We start from the raw sequence: 24,837 nt of genomic DNA, 5'->3' as shown, positions 1-24,837 counted from the left end.
GCTTAAGCGAGCACATATTTCAGGTCACTTGCAGGGCAGTGACTGAACATCAGCCCCTTTCCAGCAGGAATATTTACTGGAGCCCTCAGGCATGAACCTGCTGAGACCAGCCAACCTGGCAAGCTCAGCCCCTGCTCCTGTTTGTGTTTTTCCACTCTGCCTGCTGACAGCTTCACCCTTCATTCAGACTTTACTATCTGACATGGGGAATTTAAGCTGAGAGAATGGGAAATTAATGCAAAACGAAAAAGAGCTTGGGCTGGGGCCACCAGACTCCTGCAGGGCTCCTGAAGGAGACATATCCAGCTCTCCATCACTCCCATCCCTCTCCCAGAAGAAAGAGATTTCATATAAACCATTTATAGTAATTTCTCCATGGGTCTTCTGGAGACTGATGCTCAGTCTTTGCACCTTCAACCAACCAACCAACCTGTTCAGAGGCATGGGTGAAGGTGGCAAACACCCCAAAAGTGGGAATGGCCACTCAGGAGTTGCCCACTGTTGCTCAAACCTCATTTCTCCAAAGGAGCCATCTCCTGCTCAGGACAGGCCAGGAGCTGGTCCTGCTGTCCCCAAACTCTCTGAGTCCTCCTGCAGCCCCACAAACTTCACCCTGGCAGAGCTGCTCCTTCTGGCAGAGCCACCAGCTCCAGGAACCTCCCAAAAATGCATCCCTGGAAGCAGTGGCTGCTCCTGCTGACCTCATGGGAAGGGATTTCTGTTTCAAAGGCTCTCCAGGGTGGAGATCTCTCAGTGGATCTCGTGCAGCACTGATGCTCTTGGGAGCTCCAGGAGCATGGACCAAAATCTGGGCACTGATTTTGCTTCCCACTTTCTGCTGACAACCTCTGTGACAGTGCTCAGAGGGACATCTGCTCCCAGGCACCCCCTCTAATACCTGAGGGGTGCAAAAGAAGCAGGTGGAAAAGAGAAAGGATTGAGCCATGAAAAATCTTCAAGTACAAACCAGACAATGTAAAAAATAATCCAACCTGGTGCTGAATACACTCATGCTTAGCTATCAGGATCAGAAATGTATTTATTCAGTTTTTGATACACCAGTATATTTGATACATTTTTTGACTAAACAAGCTTGCAAAAATGCAGCATTTTTAATTTCAACAGATCACATTATTACAAGTGTTTATTTAGCCAGCATTTTTTTATCTCCAAATCTCTACAGTACTTCAATTTTCCCTGTCTTGGTGAAGGATAAAGCAAGGCAAATATTTAGTAATGGATAATTAATTCAGCCACTTCTTTTCATGTCTGCTGAAACACTCATTCAAGATTCAACAATTCTTTCTTTCTCTTCTTTAGTTAGCTTCTAAACTATTTTCAATAGTTTCTCATACTTGTAATTATTCATGTTACATATTGAATAGCCATAGGCCACATATTTTATTTGCCTGATGAAGCAGAAATACTTTCTAGAATTTTGCTTTTTCTCCATTTCCTTTTAATCCTGGAAGATTTCCAATAAAAAGTTACATAAATCAGACATAACCTAGAAGAGAGCACATTGGCTCACAAATGCAGAAGCCTCCTGGAAAGCAGCTGCCAGCTGTCCTGCAGGTGCTGAGGTTTGTGTTTGATATTAAAGGATGGCACTGCACTCCCTGGGGTCACTCCTTGGTCCAGCCCAGGGGTCCCCTCAGCTGCCACTGCTGGCACTGCACCTCCTTGTGCAGGGAAAGGGGGGACACAAACCACAGCCACTGGCACCACAGGCTCTCACCTTTGCATGAGGTTTTGCTTGACCCATGCTACAAGTAACCAGTAAATACAGTCAGAAAACTTTCCATCTGGTTTTTCTTTTATTCCCACCAGTTACAACCCCACTCTTGTTGCCATCAGCACACATTTACATGTCAGAGTCTGTGAGGTTCAGCATTCACAGACAGCAAATGTCAGCATCATAAACCACAAGCAAACAGGCCATTAACCTTATACCCACAAGATCCTCTGCTCCTCCACAGGACACTGGCAATAAATGTGCCTTAAGTCATTTCATGATAAAGTGCTTTCTGTGCAGTAAGTGAAACAGAGAGCATAGCAAATTTTACTGCCCCAGAATCAGCTGTGTGACAAAATGTGTGTGGTTTGGCAGCGTAATCTTTTACTCTGATAAACTATTAAGTGCCAAAGAAAGCTTCTTAAGTTAATCAGGGCTTAATTTAAATAAACAAGCCAGGAAAAGATTAACAAAAAAAATCCTCAATGGAATCTGAGTACAAAAATAGTCTCACAAAGTCCCGTGCCAAGTTCATAAAGGTAACTCTGCTGGGATGAACTGGCCCACTGACCCCCTTTTTCTGCCCTCCTGGAACCACCAATGAAAAATCTGTTCATTTCCTGACACACCAACACAACCATTTCCAGCTCCATTAATGCAACCAGCACTTCTGGCAACATTGCCATGTAGTAATGCTGCTGAGGAGGAGGAGGTGGAGAGGAATCAGCTGAACCCACCAGGAAGAGACCTGGACCTGACACAGAGTCCCTGGTGCTACCAACCACTTTTCCAGCCCCAGCAGAAAGTCTGCCCCTGGAATATCCCTGTCTGTCCCTGGGGACAGGGGAGCACCAGGAGGAAAGCAGCAGTTCTGTGGGTAACTTCACTGCAGCAAGCACCCTCTGATGTGTGCACATCCATCCCAGCTGAACCCCCCACCCCTGCACCAGGGCTCCTCACAGCACTCAGGTGCACTGATGTATAAATATTCACATGTTCAGCACCTAAGGTAAGGATCATATTTTTTTAAAAACTCTCAACTTAGGCCCAGTATTGTTATTTTATCCCACAAAGGTAATAAGTGACCAAATCTTGGTGAACAAAACATGTCAAGCTGGACCCCCTACCAAGTATTTTTGGGCTGATGTTACAGATGAATCAACTCCTTCATTAGACAGTCACTGCTTAATTCTGTTGTTCTGTGGACTCTCTCCTAGTGCTTTTATTACTGTGTCTGGTGCATTTCCAATTATTGTCTTTTTCCGACTGCAAGACCACTTTAATTCTTTCTTTTTCCCATGAAAGCTGATTATATCCTAAATGTTTCCATTTAAAGAAAAAGTCTTATTACTCTAAGTGTACATTTTTCCATTCATTTATTTACAACCATCTTTGGTAAGCTGAAAATTCACAGTAGGCTTGAGTTAAATAAAATCAATCCATTAAAGAAGAATACCAAAATAATCAGAGAGCCAAAATCTAAAGTAGGATAGTTATAAAAATTATTTCTTCATGACAATTCACTTGCCCTTTGGCAAAAATGCCTCATTTTGACACAACAAAATTTAACACCTCTTTTGCTTTTTTGTTATTTGGAGCACAGTGAAAATAGGTACAAGAAAACCAACTGATGACTAAAGAAAAACATTCTATTTAATCACAGTATGTACATCCAAAACAGAAATTACAAAGCTGCAATTCAAAATGTATTCACAACACCACTCCACCACAGGTCCATGTGCCAGATGCAAAGATTTTTTTGCAAGCTCCTGGCAAAAGGCAAATTCCAGCCACTGACAGCTCACAGCAGGCATCAGGTGAAAGGAAGAGAAGGGCAGCAGGGGATGCAGATGCAGAAGACCCCCAGGAAACTGCAGCTCTGCACTCCCTGCACATTCTCTCACCCCTCCTTACCTCTGGCCCAGCTCCCAGTGCCTCCTGTGTCAGTGTGGCTGCGCCCTTTCCCCCCTGACCCTGATGCCAGGCCAGTGTGACACTGCCTCCCACCTCATCAGTTCATGTTGAAATGCTTTGCACACAAGGCATGGCAAAGGCCCCTTAGTAATGCAACCATGTTTTACTTCTGGGCAAACATTTTAGTATATATTGCACTCAAACTCTCCTTTCACAGAGATTTTCCTGAGGTCTCCGAGGAAGCCTGTGGAAAAGCCAGGAAACCAGTCCCTGCTTGCAAAATCCCACTATCCCTAAGAGCATCCCTTCACTCTTTCAGATTAAAGCACAAAGAAATTAATACATCAAATTTCTCATTGTCATCCTCCTCAGGTTTCTTCATTTTCTGCTGCAAATAGTCCTCTCTTTCTTTAGATGCACCTTGGAACTCAATTTTCCTCACGTTAAAGAGGTGTTATCACGGGTGACAAATGCAAAGCTCCCATTCTCAAACTGTGCTGGTGATTTGGAGCAATTGGACACCAAGTACAAAGTGTACCCCCTTGCAGGGAGTATGAATAAAACCATGCTGCTGCTTCAGTACAACTGCATCTCTGCATGGAAGAAAAATGGCATAAGAAATGGTAAAAAGAAAAAAAGTATCCATATCTCCTTTTCCTTCTGCCAATGTTCCCAGAGCTTAATGGAATTCAAATATACTGAGTACATAAATGATTAAACAAAAAGGCAAAATAAGTTTCTTCTTGGTTAAAATCCTGTTTGGCATCTTCCATGTCCTCTGTGAGTGGATTAGTACTGAACATTAACACCTCCAAGGTGATGCCCATTAATTGCCTTATTACCCTGACACTTGCAGCCTGTGGATGGTCTCTTTCTCCCTGGCGCAGGAAGTTTCCTAATTCTAATGAGCACATTGGGCATTTCCATGGCACCAGCAATGGGTTATTTCAGCTTTTTCCTCCCTGCCAGTGAGCGCAGTGGCAGCAATCCCTCGATCCATTCATTGGCAGCCAACATCATCTCCTGCCAAAAGGCCACCTCCTCCTGAGTGGAGTCCATCCAGTCCACAGAGATGCCATAGCTCAAACCTGAAAAGAATGAGAAACTTTGAGAGCTACACAAAGAGTTCCCACTCCATGCAAAAACACTCAATGGGATGTAACTGCTGCAGGCAATGTCCTAACATAAAAGCTGCTGACTGTCCCCCAGCAAGCTGCACCCTGAGCACCTCCTGTTTTCTTGCAAATGCCCATTCTACACCATAGCTCAAAATGAAGTCACTGCAAAAGCCATAAAATGCAAGAACCCTAAACATAACCTGCCAAGGAAAGCAATATTGGGCTCAAACCCTTTCTGCATGTTTTTGAATGGTAAGAAAGGTCTTAAAGGCTTGGTTTTCCTCTTAGAAGATTTTCTTGTGGACAAGGTGGAGTATTCATCAAAATTCTCTTGTTTTATTTCCATAGGAATCAAACACAGCATAGCAGAAAAGTGTGTACATCCATTCCAATTCAACCAAAATTTTAGGTGCCAATTATTTGTCAGTGAGAGAGAAGTCTAAATTTAGATCACAGCTAATCTTGGATTTGGTATTTTTATGTTGTTTACTGTTTATTCTTGTTGGCCTTTCCTTCTGGAGAGTCCACAAGCCACCTGGTGACATGTGAGGTGGAAACCAGAGAACATACAGGCAAATCCAACAGCCACAGTGTGTGCACCTGCCAGGCAGACCTGCCAGCTACCATGAGCCTTGTCCCCCAGGGAACACTTATCCTCGATTGCAACACTGTGAGATGTCTCAGAGAGCACCTCAAGGATGGACAGGCACCAGGTGCTGTCCTGTGTGACATTCCAGTCCCTACCTGAGCACTCTTCCCTGGCAGGAGCACCAATATAATGTTGGTTTGTCATGCAGCCTGTTTTCCCAGCAGGAAAACTCTCTTGAGTTTTGCCAGACCTCAGATCTGATGTTGGCAGAAAATGTGGGAACAGAGGGTTGTTACCATGGCACCAGGGCCCCCTCCATCCACGACACAGTGCAGGTACCAGTTACTGAGACTCCCCATCCCTGGTTTCTCTCCAACAGCAAAATACTCTGTAACTTTACCTTGTAGCACTACAGGAACAGTTTTGAGTTAATATAAAGGAAAATACTGACCTGTCCCAAGGCCCAGCCTGATTCCTCCAAGGAAATGGTTGGTAAGTTTCTCATGATCCCACACAGTGAGTTCAACACAGGCATCCTTCAGATCCTCTGTGTGAAAGCCATCATACACAATGGTGTGATTGAAAACAGGGTTTGTGTCTCTCTTTATGACTCTGGTCTTTTGGTAGCTCTTCTTACTGGTGTCTGGAAGCACATAGCTTTGGGAGGAGAAAGCACACAGCATGAACACTGAACATTGACCAAGAGCTTTATCACAGCAAGGATTTTCCTGCTTTTCCTACAGGTGAAAAACAAGGGCAATTCTCCCCTACACTTCTCCCAGTGCAACACAAAGGCTTTCCAGTATGGAGGCACAGCTTGGTGAGCCTGAGAGCAGAGTAGGAAGCACAGCCTTTGTGGGAAGCACAGCCCAGAGCAGGAGCAGCCCCGTGCTCAGGCACTCACCACTTCACAAAGGAGTCAACTCCGGATGGACGCAACTGCAGCAGGTCCTTGACGTCTTTGACCCAAATGTGAACTTCACCAGAGGGAGGATTCCTGGGCCCTGCAGTTTATGAGAAGAGAAAAGCTGTCATGGCAGCCAGAGCCACAGCTCAGAATGACAGGGCTCCTCTCCTGTGGGACCCACACAGCTCCTGTGTGCTCACTGCCCCTCCCTGGGCATCTCAGCCCTGCAGCAGCTCCTGACACAACCCACCAGTGCTGGATCAGACAGGAAAAGAGATGGAACTGCTGAGCCAAAGCAACCTCGTGCCTGTCCCACAGTAACATGGCTTCTGTGCTGCTCCTACCACATCACAGCACCCTACAGTGCCACATGCTCATAAGTTGGAGGTCGTTGAGCCCTTCCTCTCTCCCCAGTAAGTCCAGATGTGGAAATCAGATGTAGGCTGCAGGCAGTGCTGTCAAATACTGCCTTTGTGCTGATCTCCAAGGTCTTGCTCTGATGAGATTGCTCTTTAAGCAGCCCCATAGCAGATGAGGCACTGCAAGATGTGTGTTTGCCCTTAATGCATGAACCACACTCACCCAGGCTTCCAGGGGGGACATACTTAATGGACAAACTCATCACTCCTCGATGATCCACACCATTAACAGCAGAAAGGCTCTGAAATGGAAAGGGTTATGACTGACTTAATGGACTTCAGTGGAGGAGCACAAATGGACAAACTCTGATTTTTCATGGCTGGAGCAGCCCCCTCCTAGGGCAGTTCATTTCTCTGTGGGCTTGTTCTGAAACTCAGCCTCTCAGAAGCAAAAGCCTGAGGATTCAGAGTACAAGGTTGCCCTTCCAGACATGTCCAGCTGGATATAATTAAGCATCTTGGTTCTGAAAGATAAATGTCCTCTATTTGCTTAAAAGGGACTCATATCAGACCTGTGAATCCAGAAGCATGCAGGAAGCTGTACAGGCTTTACAAACAGTGGCACCTGAATATTCACCTCTCAAGGCATATCAGCTGCTTCACCTAGAACTCTGCTGCTTTTAAGACTTTAAGACTGTTTTTTTTTTTTTTTTTAAGTCTTCATGTGAGTGCAGAGAATGGCAAAGTCATGTCAAAGTTGCTGTGATTAGTGTCAGGTTGCATTTATGACTGTGTCCCTGCAGATCAGTCACCAAAACAGACCTGAGAAGGGCATTGTTCTGAGCACTGAGCTGCACTAAGGTGCCCAGGGGTTCTTCCCTAGTGCAGTTCACATTGTCCTGCTCCACCCAAAGACCTCAGAGGAGTCAGGAAGGACTACTGCCACCCTCCAGGCTTCAGGGCTGGGCTGGAAAGCAGGACTGCAGTGAGACACTCACCCGGGGCTTCAGTGGGTACCAGTTGAGTTTCCTGTTGCTCCAGTCCCAGCTGGCCAAGTCTATTTCAATCTCTCCCAAAAAACTGTTACGTCCCAGGGGATCATTGTGCCAAACAGAGAGATTTAATTTTTGGATCAGCAGCACCATTTTCTCTATTTTATACTAGAGGAAAAAAGAGAAATCAGGTTGCTCAAATTTTTTCTTCTGTTTCTTTCACAAACAGAAATAAACCACACAAAAGCTTGAATAAGCTCTGAGACACTCAAACCCACCCCACACATATGCACTACCAATGGACTGGCTTCAGTCTGAACATCTCTTTTTTTGTCCTGTAGCAACACTACTACCCTGGCAAAGCTTTTCTGCTGAGCACAGGGAAACCTGGCATTCCATTCATCACAGGGCAAAACCAATATTCTTTCAAGAATTATTAACACAGGCCTGGCCGTTGTTAAATAATCCTCCATGCTTTGATGAGTATGATCACATAATGCAGACCTTCTTACCAGTCCTGTGCCTTGTGACTGCATGCCAGGGAAGGGGGGAGGACAAACAGCCCTTGCTCTGACTGCAGGACCCTATTGCATCCAAAGATCTGTGTGGTTTTGGCAGAGAAATCTTGGGTGCCACACACATGGGTGCAGAGGAGCCTTTAACACCCCAGGGCTCTCAAAGCTCAGGGAAGAGCAGTGCAGTGCAGGCAGGAGGCAGCAAAGAATCTGGCCAAGAAGGCAGGATCTTTCCAGACCTGCCTGACAGAGGTGCCTACTCCAGCAGAGCTTTTCAGAGTGTGTGTTTGTTCTTACCCGTAACACCTCATTGTACACGGGGTTCACTGTCCTCTTCTTCACTGACGTTTTCCTCTTACCCATCCTGGCTTTGTCTGGGAGCAGGTAAGTTTTAACATACCTAGAAAACAAACTCCAGTTGGACAGTGCCCCACATTGGCAGCTCTCCAGTAAGCTGGCAGGAAGGAAGGAACCATTACATCAAAAGAAAATAAAAATCCTCCAGAAGACAGAATTCAGGCGTTAAAAGGTCACTCACGGGTCAGATCTGCCTTTCCTCTCATCCACCACAGCCAAGCCCCTGCACTGGGACACGTGCACCTGGAACTCCCGGTTCTTCTCATCATAGTCCAGAGCAAATTCCACGGTTCCTTGGGCATCCACACTCCCAAAATCACCACTGTAGACACTGAGCACACTGCCACTCACCTGCCAGGGGGAAGAGCAAGGTCAGTGCCACTGAAACAGGCACAGTCTGACTCGGTTCTGGGCAAAGATGAGAGCCTGAGAAATGCATTCCCAGAGAAAAACTCTGGTGTTCCTGTTCTTGTGCAGTGTGGTGCTCTTGACACAGAGAGGGTTCACAGCTGTGGCTGCTCTCAAGCAAGCCAGAGCTGGGAAATGTCACAGACATATTTTATGAAAAATCATTTTGCTAGGATTGTTTCTCCTGAGAAGCTGAGAGGCCTCAGAAATGAAATGTAAACAATAATTATCTGCTGCTGTGGAATGCAACAGGTGCATCTGTGATTGGTCTCATGTGGTTGTTTCTAATTAATAGCCAATCACAGTCCAGCTGTCTCGGACTTTCTGGTCAGTTGCAAGATTTTATTATCATTCTATTCCTTGCTAGCCTTCTGATGAAATCCTTTCATCTATTCTTTTAGTATAGTTTTAATATATAATTTTCTTTTAATATAATATATATAATAAAATACTAAATCAGCCTTCTGAAACATGGAGTCAGGATTCTCATCTCTTCCCTCGTCCTGGGACCCCTGTGAACACCACCACAGGGAAATCCCTATAAGAGTCTCACAAGGATGTGCTATCATAGACCAGGACTTAGAAGCATTGAATGCTCAAGAAACACAGAAGTTTTTTCACTCCTAAATCCCAAAACTTTGGGGAATGGACACAGATATTCCTGGTGGGACCACACATGTCTCTTCCCTATGCTTACAGAACAAATAACTGATATCCTGACCCAATCTCATCACTAAGAAAGAAAGATATTGAGAGAACTTGACTATATTATAAGAACTTGTTATTTCAGGTAGACATAGTCACACAATTGTCAATCCATTCATGAAACAGGCTAACAGGAACCCTATCAGACTAGAAATGTAGGAAGAACTATTCCTATCTTGTTGCTTACTCACAATGTGCATGGAGCAGCACAAAACAGATACAACCCTGTTCTGAAGAGCCACTGCCCCACCAGAGACAGCCTGTGCTTGCCCCAAAGGCACAGGAGCATGAGGTTTCCCCAGACACAAATCTGGAGCTAGGCACCCAGGAGTTATTTGCTTTCCAGAAAAAACTGCAATTTGCCCAGACAACTTGGGCTTCTTTTTTCAGGTCTTTGTCTTTCACTGATAGAAAGTCAAGAAGCACAAGCAAAGCTCAGCCACAGAAAGCTGAGATAATTTTCCCTTGCACCAATCATGATTCCTGACAGGATATCATAAAAGCTAATGCTGTTTACAAAGCAAATCATTAACCCTCTTGGCACCTCTCTGTGGTACCATCATGAACATTTATCAAAAATCCTTCCTAGTAATTAACCCAATTCTTCTCTGTCTTCCCAGACTTACTTTGGCTCTGAATTTTATTATAACCTCCAAAAACCTGCTGAACATCTCCAGTCAGTCCTTGGAGCTGCATTTACCATCCATCAGGATACTCACCCCAGCAGAGAATCCTGAATGAGATTTTCAAGAACACTTGCATGACCTGGACTCATTTTCAGCTCCCAGATGCTCCAAATTAGGAGAAGAACTCATGTGCCCCAAAGTTTTTAATATATTTATCTACATTCATGACCTTTCCCTACCAGCTTTGCTTCACATATATTCTGTAAGTCTCAAATATACCCCTTGGAGAAATCTATAACAGTAACACAGCAAATTCAAGCACCTTTAAGCAGCTCCATCCCCAAATACTGTCTCTAAAGAGTCTTCTAAAAACACTCAACTAAACACATTCAGCTTTTTTCAGCTTTCCTTAGAAGCTGAAGCTCCAAAACATGCTTTTGCTGTCCAACTCTGAGTTGCCTCTTATCTGCTGGTAAAGGATGAGCTTGCAGAGGGTACCCATCTGCAGTCCTGAACCACAAACATGCCCCTTAAGAGCTGTGTGCCTCATTTTCCCACCTAGAAACCCCTTCCCCACCTCCTGCACCAGCAGGACCCAGAGCACCCACCCCTGGCAGGGGGGGCTGTCGCTTAGAGGGAATTTCACCAGCAATGACTCAGTGGGTCTCTATTTTGAGGTGGCACCTGGATTTAACCTGAGCCAGTAATTTATCACCCCCATTCCTTTACCAATGTACCCTGCAGAAACCAGCAGGCTGCTCTGGAGGCCCCAGCAGCAGCAGCAGCCTAACTGCAGCATCCCTGCATCCAGCTGAGGAGCCTGGGCAGAGCCCCCACGCTCAGGACCTACCGAGGAGACAGAAGCCATGTCAGAGGAGTGGCTGCCAGTGCTGGGGGACTTCTTGTGCCTGCCCAGCTGGAAGCTGAGCTCCGAGGCCGTGTCTGACTCCGTCTGCTCAGAAAACAAGAAGCGTCTTTAAGCTGTGCCGAAGGAGCGCTTTGCAACACTGGAGAGAAAAAGGAATTGCTCAGCAGAGTGCCATGAGCAGAGATCAGGTTAGCAGAGCTGCAGGAGAGTGCAGGGAGCCTCCCCAGGGCATCCCCTCCAAGCAGCACTGAACGTCATCACTCACTGCCTCCAAACAGAGCTGCAGGCCCCGCCTGGGCTCTGGGAAAGGGCACACAGCAGCGTGGCTGGACACACAGGGCAGCATCCTCCAGGATGGAACAGCTGCTCTGCCTGCTGGGGGCTTTTCTCTTAAGGCATTTCTCATGTGGAGGTTCCAGTTGTGGGTTTCTCTGGGTCTGGATTGAAGGCACTTGAGATGGTAGTTCATGTTGGGACTCATGTGTTTATTATTTCTTATCAGTAAAACAGTCTCACTACTGTGAGTTCAGCAGCTTTTCATTAGAAGGCACAAAATGGCCAACAATCTCTGGTTACAAGGTCTTTTCTGACTAAACTATCAAATTAAGAACTGACACCTAGATTATTTTCCCTTTTAACCCAATAACTCCAATGCAGACTTTTCTGCCCAATTACAAAATGCCCCCTAAACCCATGGAGAAGGAGGAAGAAGAAGCATGAAGAAGAAACCCAGGATGACACCCTGTGCCCTCCATCTTGCTTCCATCCACAACATACTAAAAATCCCAAAACCTAAATTTCTCACCTAAGTGATACACCTACACTGCTGTCTATAATCTATTTCACACTTTTGTGGATTCTAGTCTATCTTGAAGTCTGGGAAACTTTTTCCATGAATGAGGGTCAAAGTCAGTGCTCCCCTGGGGGTCAGGGTTCCCCAGAGCAGAGAGAGAAACAATCTCAGTGCCCTGGGTGTCCACATGCTCATTTATTCATGGCATAACCAAGGCATGCTCTAAAGCAAGTACTGTTGGTTTCCAGGAGAAACACCCTCATGACACCAACTGCCATCCAGGGGTTGCTGTGAACACTATTTCAGCCATTTCTGGCATCAACCCACCTCAGACAACAGGAGGGGAGAGGATCTGCTCAGTTCTTTGACTCTTTCAGGTTCAAGAAATTGATGTGGTATCAAATGAGGTTTATTGTATGCTGCAGGTACAAAAAAAAAGGCATCAAGATAGCTGGTCAGAATCAGGAAATTATAAGTCACACTTTTATTAAAGAGCACAAGGAAGGAGGAAAAGCTTGTGGAAGGCACTAGAGCACTACCTACTTGCTCTGTCTGTGTCACCTGTCATTGAAGCTGATCCTCCCCAAGACAAAAACTCCTAATTAACATCTTGAGGCATTTTCAGTGATTTTCATTCACCGTGTGGGAGTGTGGAACTCCCTCTAGTGGCTCATCTAATTCCTCATCGGCACCAGGACATGGATGTTGCCTGCTTTGTGTAGACTGAATTTACACTAAATCCACCCAAATCTGCCTCCTTGTCAAAGAAACCAACCATGTTCACATTTTTATCTCACAGCACACTGCCCTGAAGAAAAGAGCACTAAAATATTTATACCCACAATTTCACCATTGCATACACCTCTCAAATACTCTGCTAGACACAGAGGTGGACAATAGCCAGATTATCTAAAAGAAAAAAGTTAGAAAGTTCCCTATCAATAGAAAGATGGTTACTGTACTGCTTAAATGTCTAACTAAAACTTATTGTTTGTATCTTTATCTTCCAATAACTCTCTTGAAGATGACTTTCTCTATCCCAGAAGAATTTGTTTTGGAAAGAAATATGTACATGAACATATACACAATTGTTTGGCATTTTAGGCATGATGATACATGCTTTGGTGCTCAAAATGCCCAAGAGATTCTTGATTTAACATTCATTTGCTATTTACTATTTTTATTTCCAACCTTGAATAAATAATAGTATCCACAGACTATTTGCTATACTGCAAACATGAAGCTGTTACAGGAGGGTTTCCAAGGATGAGCTTTGGGGCTCAGTGTCCTAGGGTGATGTTATGATGCTTGTATCCCCATTCATGTGTTCTGTTTATGCTGGATATTCTGTTTTCTCCCAATTTGCCCTAAATCAGGACACTCTAGATAAGGGGAAGCTGCAGTCTTGGTTGTCTTGGTGGAGACCACGTCCCTGGACAGCAATGGGGACCTGGAGCCTTGAGCCAGTGTTCCCTGTGCCACATCAGGCACCCCATGATGGGCAGTGCTTGGCACGAGGTGCCAGCCAGGGTGGGCACAGCCACAGGGCTGTGCAGTGGGACCTGCCAGCAAGCTGCCTCCCTCCCATGGCCAGCCTTGGACTCAAACTGGCTCATTCAAAGCCTCTGAGTGGCTTTACCTTCACCTTTCCTTGGGCATTGCCTTCCCATGTTCTCATTTCAGTCCTGGCAGACTTGGTCTCACCCCTTCCCTTGGAGGCAAGCTCTTAGCTGTCTTTTTGGGCTTGCCAATCCCTCTGGGGATTGTCATTGGCTTTCTTGGGCACAGAGGCTGCTGCTGCCTTCCCTCAGGTGCTTTCCATGCCTGCAGCTTGCTTGGGCTTCTTCAGGCAGGCTGCTGCTTCCTTGGTTGCCTTCTCCTCAGCTTCTCTGGGTTTCTCAGGGAGAGACTGTCACCATAAAACATGTCCCAGCTGGGGACATCAGTCCAGCCACAGGCTCTGCTCTGGGTCACAGCTGACACCAGCTCTGGCACCTCAGATCAATCCCCAGGCTGCCAGCAGATCCCACAGCCTCATGCAGGAACAGGAGAGATGAGCACGAGCTTCTTGCCAACCCTTCGAAGCCCTTGTGGTTTTGCTGAAGTAACAAACCATCAATCTAGCTGTAATTTCCTGGCTCTGAATTTAATTTTAGGCAGTATAAACTCTCTAATTTGATGATGAAACAATATGTCATTTTCCTTGCCTGATACATGCACAGAAGCATGGTGATGAAAAACTGGCATAATATATCACCTACAGCAAATGTAAACCAAAAAGAAGAAAGAAAGATGTTACTCACTCTCTGTGGTTGTGTAAATGTTCACCATGCTCTTTGCAAGATTAATGCTATTTGCTCGGGCCAGTGCCTGAGCAGCAGGAGAATGATCCCCATCTTCCTCTGGAATACACAAAAAGCCAAATCAACATGGTAAATAAATAAATAAACACAATGGGCAGTGCATCAACAGGCCTGTGTGTGTGTGCCTCCCCTGGTCCCTCTGCCCAGAGCACACTGCAGTCACACTGCTCAGGGCTGCCTCCCAGTGATCCAGGTGCTCTGATGTCTCCCCTGGGAAAATCTCTTCACACTGTGTCAGGAAAAGCAAATACTGGATTAACCCAGTCCCCAAGACACACCAACTCTCGTGAAGAGCTTCCAGTGAAACAGAGCCATCTGCTAATATCATCCTGAAATATATTAATTAATAAAGGAAAAAGCCCCGAGAAATACTAGAATGATCTAGTGTATAAATGGTTGGACTTAATGATCTTAGATGTCCTTCATAACCCAAAATATTCCATAAAGAAAATATTTACAATGACCTGAAGTGCAAGTCAGGATTTTCATAGTAATGTTACATGAGGTAAGAAATAAGCCAAGAAATTACACAATTAAAAAATAAAAATCAGATTTGTCTGTGGAAAATCCTCTCAAACAGGTCTTATCCAGGTACATGAGGACTGAAAATTTGGAAAAAGAAGGGAAGATGCTCTCTCTTCATAGGTCTGCTTGGAAGAGAGCAGAGCTGAGGGTAATCAGAGCCCAAATGTAGAGTTGCAAGTAACAATAATGTTTTCTCATAGTAACAGTCGCTACAAGAGCCCATGAAACCCAGAGGAAGAGGCTGCTAAAATGGTGATGCTATTGACACCATCATGGTTGAGAACATGGTATCAGAACCCAGGAAGAACAGACTCCTTGTTCAGTCCACTTTGCTTAAAGTTTAATATCAAAGTTCACTTGCACATTCCGAAAAAACACAAAATGTAATTTATGCACTGACAGCCAGTGGCTATATCAAGATACTCTGAGAGCCAGTGTATTTATTAAACACTTTGCTTCACATTTTATTTCTTCTATTTGTGTTAGACTTATCTCTGCTATCACAAAGAATTCTTCCAGTCCCACATTTGAAGAAAATACAATCTTGCCAGTGAGTGACATAAAGTGAGTTCCTGTGTTGTGTTGTAGGCAGTGGAGGGCTGTCCCAAGGTGAGCTGCTTGCAGGTAAGGCCCAGGGACTGGGAGTGGGGAGGAAAGCAAGGGAACAACATGGCACTGTCCCCTTCTGCACTCACACTAGGCTACACAAGATTTGTTTCCAGAGCTGTTTGTGGAACACATTCCATAAAGATAACTCTGCACAAATTGCAATATAGGATAAATGGGCAGATGAAGAAAATGTGCAAAATGCAGAAGGGTTAGGGAAGAAAACCAGCTTAGGGATGGCTCTGTATTTGGATTTCACAGGGTGCGGTCACAGCCCTCAGTACCTGAGTAAACAGCTGAGTCTGCTCCCTGAACAGCTTCTCTCTCTCCAGATGGTTCACCAGGTGTTGGCTGGTCTGAAGATTCGCACATCTTTTCCTCAGGTAGCTCTCCATTTATTTCCATGCTGTCTTGAGTGCCCAAATCAGACCTTTCCTCTTTCTCGTCCTCGCTTTCCCCATCTGTGGGCACAGGCTCTATCAGTATCTGCACCCTGCTGGCCGGGGCCCTCCCTGTGGGCTTGCGCTCTCCTGCCACCACCAGCTCCTCCTCCACGGGTGTCCCTGGCCCCAGCGTGCTGCCAGACACATCCTTGGTGGGTGACTCAAGCTGGATGGAAGGTGCTCTCACAGGCAGTCTGGATTTCTTGGAGCAGTGCTGCACCACCTTCTCTTCCTCGGGCATCAGCAGCTTCCCACTGCTTTCACCCAGCACGTCATTTCTTGTAACCAGGCCCCCTTTGCTCTTGGCACTGGTGGAGCTGGGAGTGACAGAAACTGAGCCCTTCCTTGCAGGGGTGGCACAGCTTGGCTCTTCCTCGCTGGAAGACAGGGTTATTGTCCTTTTGTAGGGGGTCCTTGTTCTGGTGAAGGCACCAGGCTTCCCTTCAGCGCCCTGGCCTGGCCCAGGCTGCAGGGAGAGCGAGCGGCCCAGCCTGAGGTGCCGAGGGTCTGCCTCACCCAGCCCTGCCTCCGGGCTGCCCCCTGCCCCAAAAGAGTCTGCTCCCTTCTCCCAAAAGTCCTTCAGGCTCCTGAAGTGCTCACGGTCCAGGCCGATCTCCTCCTCCCTGTTACTCATGGCTGAGATGGTGTAGTTCACCCCCTGCCTGCCGGCCCGGCCGCTCTCCCCGTCTGTGGGCAGCGCTCTGGGGCCTGCCGGTGCCTCCTCCTTGGAAAGGCTGATCTCTGCTGGCCCCGTGTGATTCACAGCCTGCTCACACCTCAGGAAGGTTCTGCTTGGTTTCTTCTTAACTGGTATTTTGCTGGGAGGATAAGTTTCCTCAGGAGTAGTTTTTGGCCCCTCTGTGGCTCCATCAGCAGCTTCTCCTCCAGCTGCAGTGCTGGGCTGAGGCTCAGCATCCTCTGAAAGCCTGGTGGGCACTGGAGATACTCCATGACCTACAACAACAACAACAAATACTCAGATCCCACTGCATCATATCCAACCTCCCTGGAAGGTCTGGGCTGCAATTTCTCAATGAGAAGACACAGGGAATTTTTAGAAATCATCAATATATTCCTAGTTCTTTTCCATATTCAGACTCTAGAAAGCTCCCTTCCATCTGAAGAAAGCCCTGAAAACCCCAGTCCTTCTCCCTGCAACAGGGCACTGAGAAAATCCACTGAGCTCTAAACTGCTGCTGTGAGTTGTGGATTTGTTTGCAGGTTCCCTTTCAATTTTACAGCTTCCCTGCTGGCTATTTGCTATGTTCCAGAACTACACTATGCAGTCAATGCTGGAAAGAGAGGGGTAAGTCCTCTTCTGGATTAAAGAGCTGAGAGCCAAGCACTCAGTTCAATATGTACTGAGAGCCCAGAGAAATTTCATCAGTTTGCTTTCTCCCTTGGTCCCTGCTGCCCTGCCTGCAATTCACAAAGTGTTGGCAGCCCATTCTTATATGCCAAGGTACTCTTTGTTATTTATTTGTACACACACTGAAAAACATCTTGTCTCTTGGTGTTTGATGTGAGTGACAAAAGCACCAATAGCTCACTGAACAAAAAACTTACCTTTTCCAGACAAATGAAAGCTGTTTGTTGCAGTCACAATTGGACTTGTTCCTGTGTCACTCTCCGAGGAAGAGACATCATGTATGCTGGAACTCTGAACAGAAAACAAATCTTATCAGTGTATAAATACTGGTAAAGCTGGAAAAAATGTGTTTTATTTGAGCAGAGACACCAGGGCAGGCAGCCTGTGGAGCCCCTGTCAGCAGGTATAGATTGTGTGAAGCCTCAAGGAGTAACAAAACAAAGTGCAGAGGCTGTGCCTGTACTACCTTGTATGATGCAGACAACTGGACAGGAAGTCTTGGCTTCGGTTTTGGCAGAATTTTCTGCTCTGTGGTTTCAAGAGTAGGTGTACTGGATCTGTGGGAGAGGAGAAATGCCTGAACAAGGAGGTCTGTGGTAATGATGTGCCTGTTTGGGTGCTCAGGCAGTCTTCAACACCACCTCAGTTCTGCTCAGATGCAGAACTTGCTCACTAAAAACAATGTGTGTCAACTACTAAGTTTATTGAGACTTTCCCCTTCTGGGAGGTGCCAGAAGAGCCCAAGGGCCATGCAGAAGGGAGGGACATTTCTGTGCTATGGCCCAGGAAGGAACAGGCCACACCTTGCTTAAGACTGAATGAGAAAAACAAAGCTAGCTTTTCAGGATTTAACCAACCCCCTGCAAAAACCCACTGGGTGTTGTGCCAGCAAAGCAGGAGTACCTAGGGCCTGTTGCCTCTGGGTCCTTCATTAAACAACACCCACTAATCAGCTGCAAGAGGCTTCCAAGTGTTGTCAAAGCCCATATTTAATATTTAACTGGAGCAACTGCCACCTGTGGAGAATGATTCTTCATTCTGCTGACAAAAAAAAAAGGCAAATACGATGGAAACAATAATACATGAATATGTGAATATTTTAAATGCTTCTCCATAGTCCATGGATATTGAGTGAGGTCACTGACTTGCTCACTGGAGTGCTTTTATAATGGATGTTTCTGCTCAGTCAGCACAACGTGAAATCCTACCAAGCCTTGATGGAGAGTGCTGAGCACTGGACACAAAGGTTGGCACCAGCAGGAAATGAGCAGTTTCCTCAAACCATTCATTTTGTTAGTGTTGCTCCATAGCAAAAATTAAACAAATAAAACCATAATTACTTTGAAAAACTAACCAGCACATCCTGGCATTAGAGACAGCTTCCATTTTACTGATCCCTTATCAAATCATGCAGGAAAAGACCTTTGTGGGATAAGCACATTAGCACTTGATTATTAGGGGTGGATTGATATTCTGACAATTCCTAGAAGAAGGACTTAAAAAATACCCTATAGAACTTATAGAGTCTTGGAAACTCAGTTAGAGACCAGGGTTTAATGGGTAGCATTCAATTCTCATTAGAAGTAAGAGCAGCAGCCTGAGCACTGCACATGCAGCAGAGTTACCTTCCCTCTCCTGCACCAGCAATGTCCTCAGGAAAGGCAGGAACTGGGGCAGCTTTGCTTTCCAGACTTGTCTGGATGTGCCTCTTGTCCTCATCTGTAATACAACAGAGACATCTGAGAAATGACATTTCATTAAACTTGCCATGTTTGGTGTGTTTTGTTTGGGGTAAGAAAATGCTTTGCCCAATGAAAAAGAGTCCCACCAGCACAATCCCTGGGGGTTTAAGTGGAGAGGGTTTTCAGGGGTTTTCAGAGGGTTTTCAGGGCTTCTGTCTGCTCTCCCCAAGGCTGGGGTGGTTCCAGGGCAGCAAAGGCACTTGCAGACCCCGCAGGTCCAAGAGGACAAAGCTGCCCAATGCCTGACTTGTTCCAGGAGCTGTCACATCACTGGAAACCTCCACAGGATGCTGCCACTGACTGTCAATAAAGTTAATCTGTTCCAGGATTTAAATTCAGCCATTTCCTGTTTTGACTCAAGTCATCCGATCTTGGCAAACAAAGGAGGAGGCCAATACAGTTAATGAGGAGATCCCTGTTATTTTTACTGGCACAAGGCCCAGCTATATCTTGTGAGCTCCCAGAGACCCCAAATTGAAAACAACAGAGGATGGTAACTTTTACAGCAGACTGCAGGGTATAATGCTGTATTAGATATTTTGTTAGCAAATGGGTTTTCTTGCTACTGCAAAACCAAAAGGATTAAACTCTCAAACAGAGAATAAAAAGTAACCTTAGTCTGGTCAACAAGATCTGCACATATTTATTCATGCAGCTAGGTCTATTTTAAAGAGAAAATTTACCTATTACAAGAAATGACAAACCATTTTAGGATATATTTCATTAAACAATTCAATAGAAAAAGAAGTTCAGAGGATTCAGAAGTAATATTAAACAGTATAGCCTTGCTTGTTATCTGCTTGGAAAACCTCCTGAGGCCCAAGAGCAGGCCACTCCTATGGTGAGAAGCTCAAGACTCAACACTGCCTGGTGGTGCCATCCAGCAGGGTCAGCCTGCAAGTCACAGCCACATCCAAAGATTCACTCCCCCCTGCCTGTGCACTCCTATGGAGAAAAATGCTGCATTCCCAATCCTCCTGCCCTGCCCTGGCCCTGCTCAGAGCTGTGGCATTAGGGCTGCATGTCTGGCACACAGCGGGGGAAGCTGGGGGGCCCTGTGGTTTCCAGAGCAGTGGAAGCCAGGGACTGCTCCTGCTGAAAAACAAGAGCCTGGTTGTGTAGGAATGAGCCAGTTTTAGAGAGCATGTTTCTGAGAGAGGGACTGTCCTGCCCATGCCAACACTGATGTGCACAAAGCACCACTGAACATTGTTTTAGGAGAGAGAACCCCAGACATGGCTGGTGGCACGTGCTGGCCATGGCACGTGCAGGCACAGCAGGGCACACTGAGCAGATTTATTGATACAGTGAGCCACATCCTCCTCTTCTTCCTCAGACCTGGGGAGGGAGGTGCCAGCAGGTAGCTGTGCTGGAAGGAAAGGACCCAAACACAGAGCTCCCACACTTTCCCTGTGCCTGTCGTGGCTGAAAAGACCTTGACAACCAAAGACTGTATTCATTTCTCATCCCACTTGCAAAGGCTCTGTGTTGTACTTGCTCTTCACTGACACTTCCCCCTCAGACAGAGCTCCTCATTCCTGCCTGGCAGAGGCAACAGGAAGCCTTCACTCCCACCCATCCAAATCCCTGCCTAAAAATGGCTCAGCCCCTGCCACAGCTACACCTGGCTCCTATCACCACAAACAGTTTAGTGCATTACAATCCATCAAGACAAGCCATATGCCTTTGCTAACTTTGGGATGAGACAATATAAGAAGCAAATTCCAACAGAAATCAGGAGTGGCCTGACCAGTTTAACTTGCCTATACATGCATTTTTATACATGTGTATAAAATTGGCAGGCACTCCTGCTCTAACACTTTTACTCATTTCCTACCACTCTAAAACAAAGACTCTTAGTGCCTGGGACATGGATAAGTAACTGTGCGTCACTTGCCACAGCAGGTGGATAAAATGGTCTCTCTTGTAGGTGATTTTTAGCCCTCAAGAATTGCACATAAGCTCAAGAAGAAGTTATCATCAAATTCATCCATCTGTGCTGCTCTGCAGGCTGTAGTGTAAATACAGGGTATCTATCTGTTTTATAGATCTGTATTACTGCCCATGACTATTGTTTTCCTACTACAATCAATACCAACTGTGAAAACCCTCAGGGATCCCCACAACCCTCCCTTCTGAAGGCTAAAACCCTCCTCCAGAAAAGATCACTGGGAATTTTCCTTTGCAAGCACAAATTTCCACCCCTCCTCAGCCCACTTACCTTGCAAAGGGAATGCCAGAAATTATCTTAGTGGGGCTTTTCCATGAAGGAATTTTTTCATTTCTCTCCTTAACACAGAGTTAAGTCCAAAGACTCAAATCAGGAGTTATGAACACAGATTTGACTAAAGGAACATGCAGCCCTTCATCACCTTGAAAGCCAGCAGAGGTGAATGACTGATCTTTCCAGGGGAAGGAAAAAGCTGTCAATATGGCAAGCAAAGGCCCTTATCTCATCTAAGGTGAATATATTAGCTGCAGAATCTTGATGCACAACCAGTAATGTAAAATGGCAGTAAGAGGAAAAAGTAAGAGGAAGGAATAAAGTCCCATGTTATACCTGAGCTTTACCAAAATAAGTCTGAGAATACAAACAGAGGAAAAAGGGAAGAAAAAAAAAAAGTTGAAAAGGGAATAATGTGCTTCTTGGCCACACTGTAATTTTTTCTTTGGATCCTGATTTTGATAACAAGGGATGTTTTTCTGGTACTGAAAACATAGATGAGAATCCCCTTATCACAACACGACTGTTTCTCAACAGACTGCCAGTACAGGGAGACTCCCATCCCTCCCACCCAATGGGACCAATGTTCTTCTGGTCCATCAGTTTGTTTTGGGAAGATGTGCACTAACATACTCACTTTCTGGTTTGCCCTTTTTCCTTCTAATGGATGCCCGAAGGAGATCTGGCCCTGCCAAGTCTTCCTGGAACCGTTTTGCCTTCACTTCTGAAAACCATTCCCCTGTCACAAACTTCTTCTTCTTTTCATCTGTGATGGAGCCTTGAATCCTCCTGAAAGGCAGGGCACGCACATCACCAAACAGATCTTCCAGGTTTCCACTTCCCCTGAGCTACCTTTGCAATATGTCCATGGATTCACCTGTCTGACACTATGAAGGATCCAGAGATTATTCTCTGCAATCACTAGAGCCAAACCAGCATTAGAACAGCAGGAAGTAAACACCTGATTTACTCTTTATCTGAAATGGTAACAGCACCTTGTAAACACAGGCTTTCACCTCTTCCAAATTTCATAAATCCAAATCATTCACCTGGCAAGGAGATTTGTCCACTTGCTTGGCTGCCCTGAGGGTTAAGGAAGGGGTGGGGCTGTTTATCTGTCTTGCACTTCTCCATTTTATTTGTTTATTAATCTATTTATGGCAAAACCTTTTGGATCAAATTTGCTGTAAACCACAGAAATAAATAATGATATTTAGGGAAGCCGCCTGTCCCTGCAGCACTCTCCCTGGGCACTTCTCCTCTCCCTGCTCCCCCTGCCACGCCTATTTTGGCACTTGCAGTTAGCTCTCCCTCCTAGGCATGGCTTCTCCTACTGTTCCTCTCTTGGGCACACCCAGGGCTGGTTTTTGGCACCTAAACCTGTCAGTGCTCTGTACTCTAATCCTCCTCACCATGGCTTCCTGAATTAGCTGCCTTTCAGCTGGCACAGCTCAGCACAGGTCAGGGTGGGTTCCTGGAAGGGTCACATTTGGCTGCCTAAAGGCCAGGAGGGAGCAGGGATAACTGGGCTCAAGCCTCTGCAGGCCATGCTCCCATCTAGTCCAGGGCTGCACTGCCTCCATGAAGGTCTCAAGGTGCTGGGCCAGAGGAAATAGTAATTTTAATCTTGCTGGCAGCACATCAAGGAAATGCCATTGACTTCATTTAGCAGGTAGGTTGTGTTGAAACCAAACATGTCTTACTGCAGGTAGCCAAATTGACAGCAAGGGGCTCTGAGCAGGACCTAATTCACTTCACCCCCCAATCAAAGCCTCCTGTGCAACAGCTTTCAAAGAGAAGTGAAACAAAACCAAAATAATCCATACATTCTTTTTACCAAACCTCCATTTCAGAGGGAAAATATATTTCATTTCAGAAACAAACAAACCCCAAAATAAATAAAAACAAGCTTTTTTGAAATTGTTACAACTCAGAGGAGAGGTAAGAAGAGCATGCAGACACAAACACCTCAAGTCCAGGCTTTGGCTTCCAGTTGTTTCCTCAGCTCCCACCTCCAAGCAGAGGCCAGGGCACACAGGGTGCCAGAAGCAGCAAAGCTTCCTGCTCCCTCTTCAAGCCTTGAGCAGCCTTTCTGTACAGGGATTACTCTTTTTTTGGCTCAACAGCAAATGGAAGACTTGCATCCTTAACTGGGGTAAACTGGCACAGTGCCACCCACACCCACTGAGTTACTAATTTCTTGCCATGGAGAATTCAGTGCCAGCTCCCTGAGCCTGGTGCACACTGTCAGCCCAGATGGTCTAATGGCTGGCATTTAAAAAGCAACAGCAGCAACAAGCAATCCTGATCAAGCAGACCTGAGCTCCAGGATGGCCAGTGGCAGAGGAGCTGCACTGAGCCAGAACCCCTGGCTCTGGAACAGGTCCCTGCAAACCTCTGGCAGATCATGTAGCCTCTAATCACCCCTCTCTGTCTGACAGATGGTGCACACACACCCACCTCAAAAAGACACGGAGCAACAGAGAAGGGGATGTAAAACCTCGTTTTGTAAAATCTCATTTTAAAACACACTATGGCCTTTCTGTGCTACCAGGAGTAAAACAAGGTAGCAGCTGCTCCCCTGCTCAGACCTCTGCCACCAAGAAACCAGCATCTTCCCCCACCGAGCAGGAAAGGGGTGACTGCCCTTGGCATCTCTGAGGGCTGATGATGAACTCAAAAGGAGAATCCCCTCTGCCAGGAGAGGACAGCAGCAACAGAAGAATGGCTGAGAAAGACCAGGTACAATGAAAAGATCTATCAGGATCTGAGCAAAAGGGACAGTACTGCTGCAACCTGCACCCACACACATGCTCCTCTCTCAAAGAAGTGAAAAAGTCTCCCCCAAGGGAGGCTCACACCCTGCCATCACACACTCTCTCACCTGATGCGATCCCCATCCTTCTTCTTCAGCTCTGCATCTCTCTGCAGAACCTTCATCAGCTTTTCATACTCCTCCTCGGTCAGGAAGCTCAAGTCCAACATCTTCCCTACAATCTTCTTCAGATGGCTCAAGGGGACTCAGAGCAGGCACTAATCCAGCCCAGGGCCATGGGCAGCCGCTCACAGCGCCCTGGTGCCGAGCAAGATGCGGTGCAGAGAAAGGAGTCACCACAGCATGGCTTGGGTGGAACTCACCCTAGCACCTGGACTTCCAGGCTCTGGGCTGGCACAGCTCTTTGCACTGCATGCCTTCCCCTGCCAGAAAAATTCTCTCAGCAAGTCAGGCTCCTTTGCTTTTCCTCAGGCTCAGTCGCAGCGATTCCGGTGCCAGCGTCAGTCACAGAGGGGAGCAGGGGAAGGAGCAGCTCCTGCCTCAACAGGCACCGAAGCTCCTCTCACCCACTGCAGCCCCAGCAGCTCTGGCATGAGCTCTCCTCAGCAGGGAAGTCTGCTCTGTGGAGTTCAAGCATCCCTGCAAAGGAACAGCACCGAGATGCCTTTCAGATAAGCGTGACATATGGCAAGTGAATGTGTACATTGGGGGTTTCTATTTGTTCTCCAGCACAAGTTCCAAAACAAGCTGCCCTACTTTCCTCCCTGTCCTAGAGCTCCTCACGTGGTATTAACCTAACCAAGACAATGTTTTACTTTAGCCCTTTCCTACTAACAGATAAACAGTCAAATCAGCATGCTACAAACAAAATATGTATATAAATTACCAAATTGCTTGCTTGCT

At 46.2% G+C, this 24,837-nt stretch overlaps 1 protein-coding gene across 2 annotated transcripts in view; it reads right to left on the bottom strand.

The window, feature by feature from the left end:
- Nucleotides 1–3,094: 3,094 nt before the first annotated feature.
- The window catches only part of LOC118698730 (synaptotagmin-like protein 2), a 32,018-nt gene continuing 10,275 nt past the window's right edge, over nucleotides 3,095–24,837 (bottom strand). Inside the window, exons 2-17 of one of the 2 annotated variants that reach the window (XM_036402219.2) lie at nucleotides 24,043–24,573; nucleotides 21,796–21,947; nucleotides 18,818–18,911; nucleotides 17,659–17,749; nucleotides 17,390–17,483; nucleotides 15,665–16,777; nucleotides 14,190–14,288; nucleotides 12,214–12,305; nucleotides 11,076–11,177; nucleotides 8,668–8,837; nucleotides 8,427–8,529; nucleotides 7,621–7,782; nucleotides 6,846–6,924; nucleotides 6,261–6,360; nucleotides 5,808–6,013; nucleotides 3,095–4,737 (exon numbers count right to left, since the gene is read on the bottom strand). In XM_036402219.2, the coding sequence (XP_036258112.1) occupies nucleotides 4,592–4,737; nucleotides 5,808–6,013; nucleotides 6,261–6,360; nucleotides 6,846–6,924; nucleotides 7,621–7,782; nucleotides 8,427–8,529; nucleotides 8,668–8,837; nucleotides 11,076–11,177; nucleotides 12,214–12,305; nucleotides 14,190–14,288; nucleotides 15,665–16,777; nucleotides 17,390–17,483; nucleotides 17,659–17,749; nucleotides 18,818–18,911; nucleotides 21,796–21,947; nucleotides 24,043–24,143 (2,904 nt within the window). In that variant the 5' untranslated portion in view covers nucleotides 24,144–24,573 and the 3' untranslated portion in view covers nucleotides 3,095–4,591. Of the gene's footprint in view, nucleotides 4,738–5,807; nucleotides 6,014–6,260; nucleotides 6,361–6,845; nucleotides 6,925–7,620; nucleotides 7,783–8,426; nucleotides 8,530–8,667; nucleotides 8,838–11,075; nucleotides 11,178–12,213; nucleotides 12,306–14,189; nucleotides 14,289–15,664; nucleotides 16,778–17,389; nucleotides 17,484–17,658; nucleotides 17,750–18,095; nucleotides 18,201–18,817; nucleotides 18,912–21,795; nucleotides 21,948–24,042; nucleotides 24,574–24,837 lie in introns of those variants that run through there. The other variant, XM_036402220.2, reaches the window with a different exon arrangement.

Source organism: Molothrus ater, chromosome 14 (assembly GCF_012460135.2).
Source record: "Molothrus ater isolate BHLD 08-10-18 breed brown headed cowbird chromosome 14, BPBGC_Mater_1.1, whole genome shotgun sequence".
Lineage (NCBI taxonomy): Eukaryota > Metazoa > Chordata > Aves > Passeriformes > Icteridae > Molothrus > Molothrus ater.
This window is presented reverse-complemented; position numbering and strand designations above follow the sequence as displayed.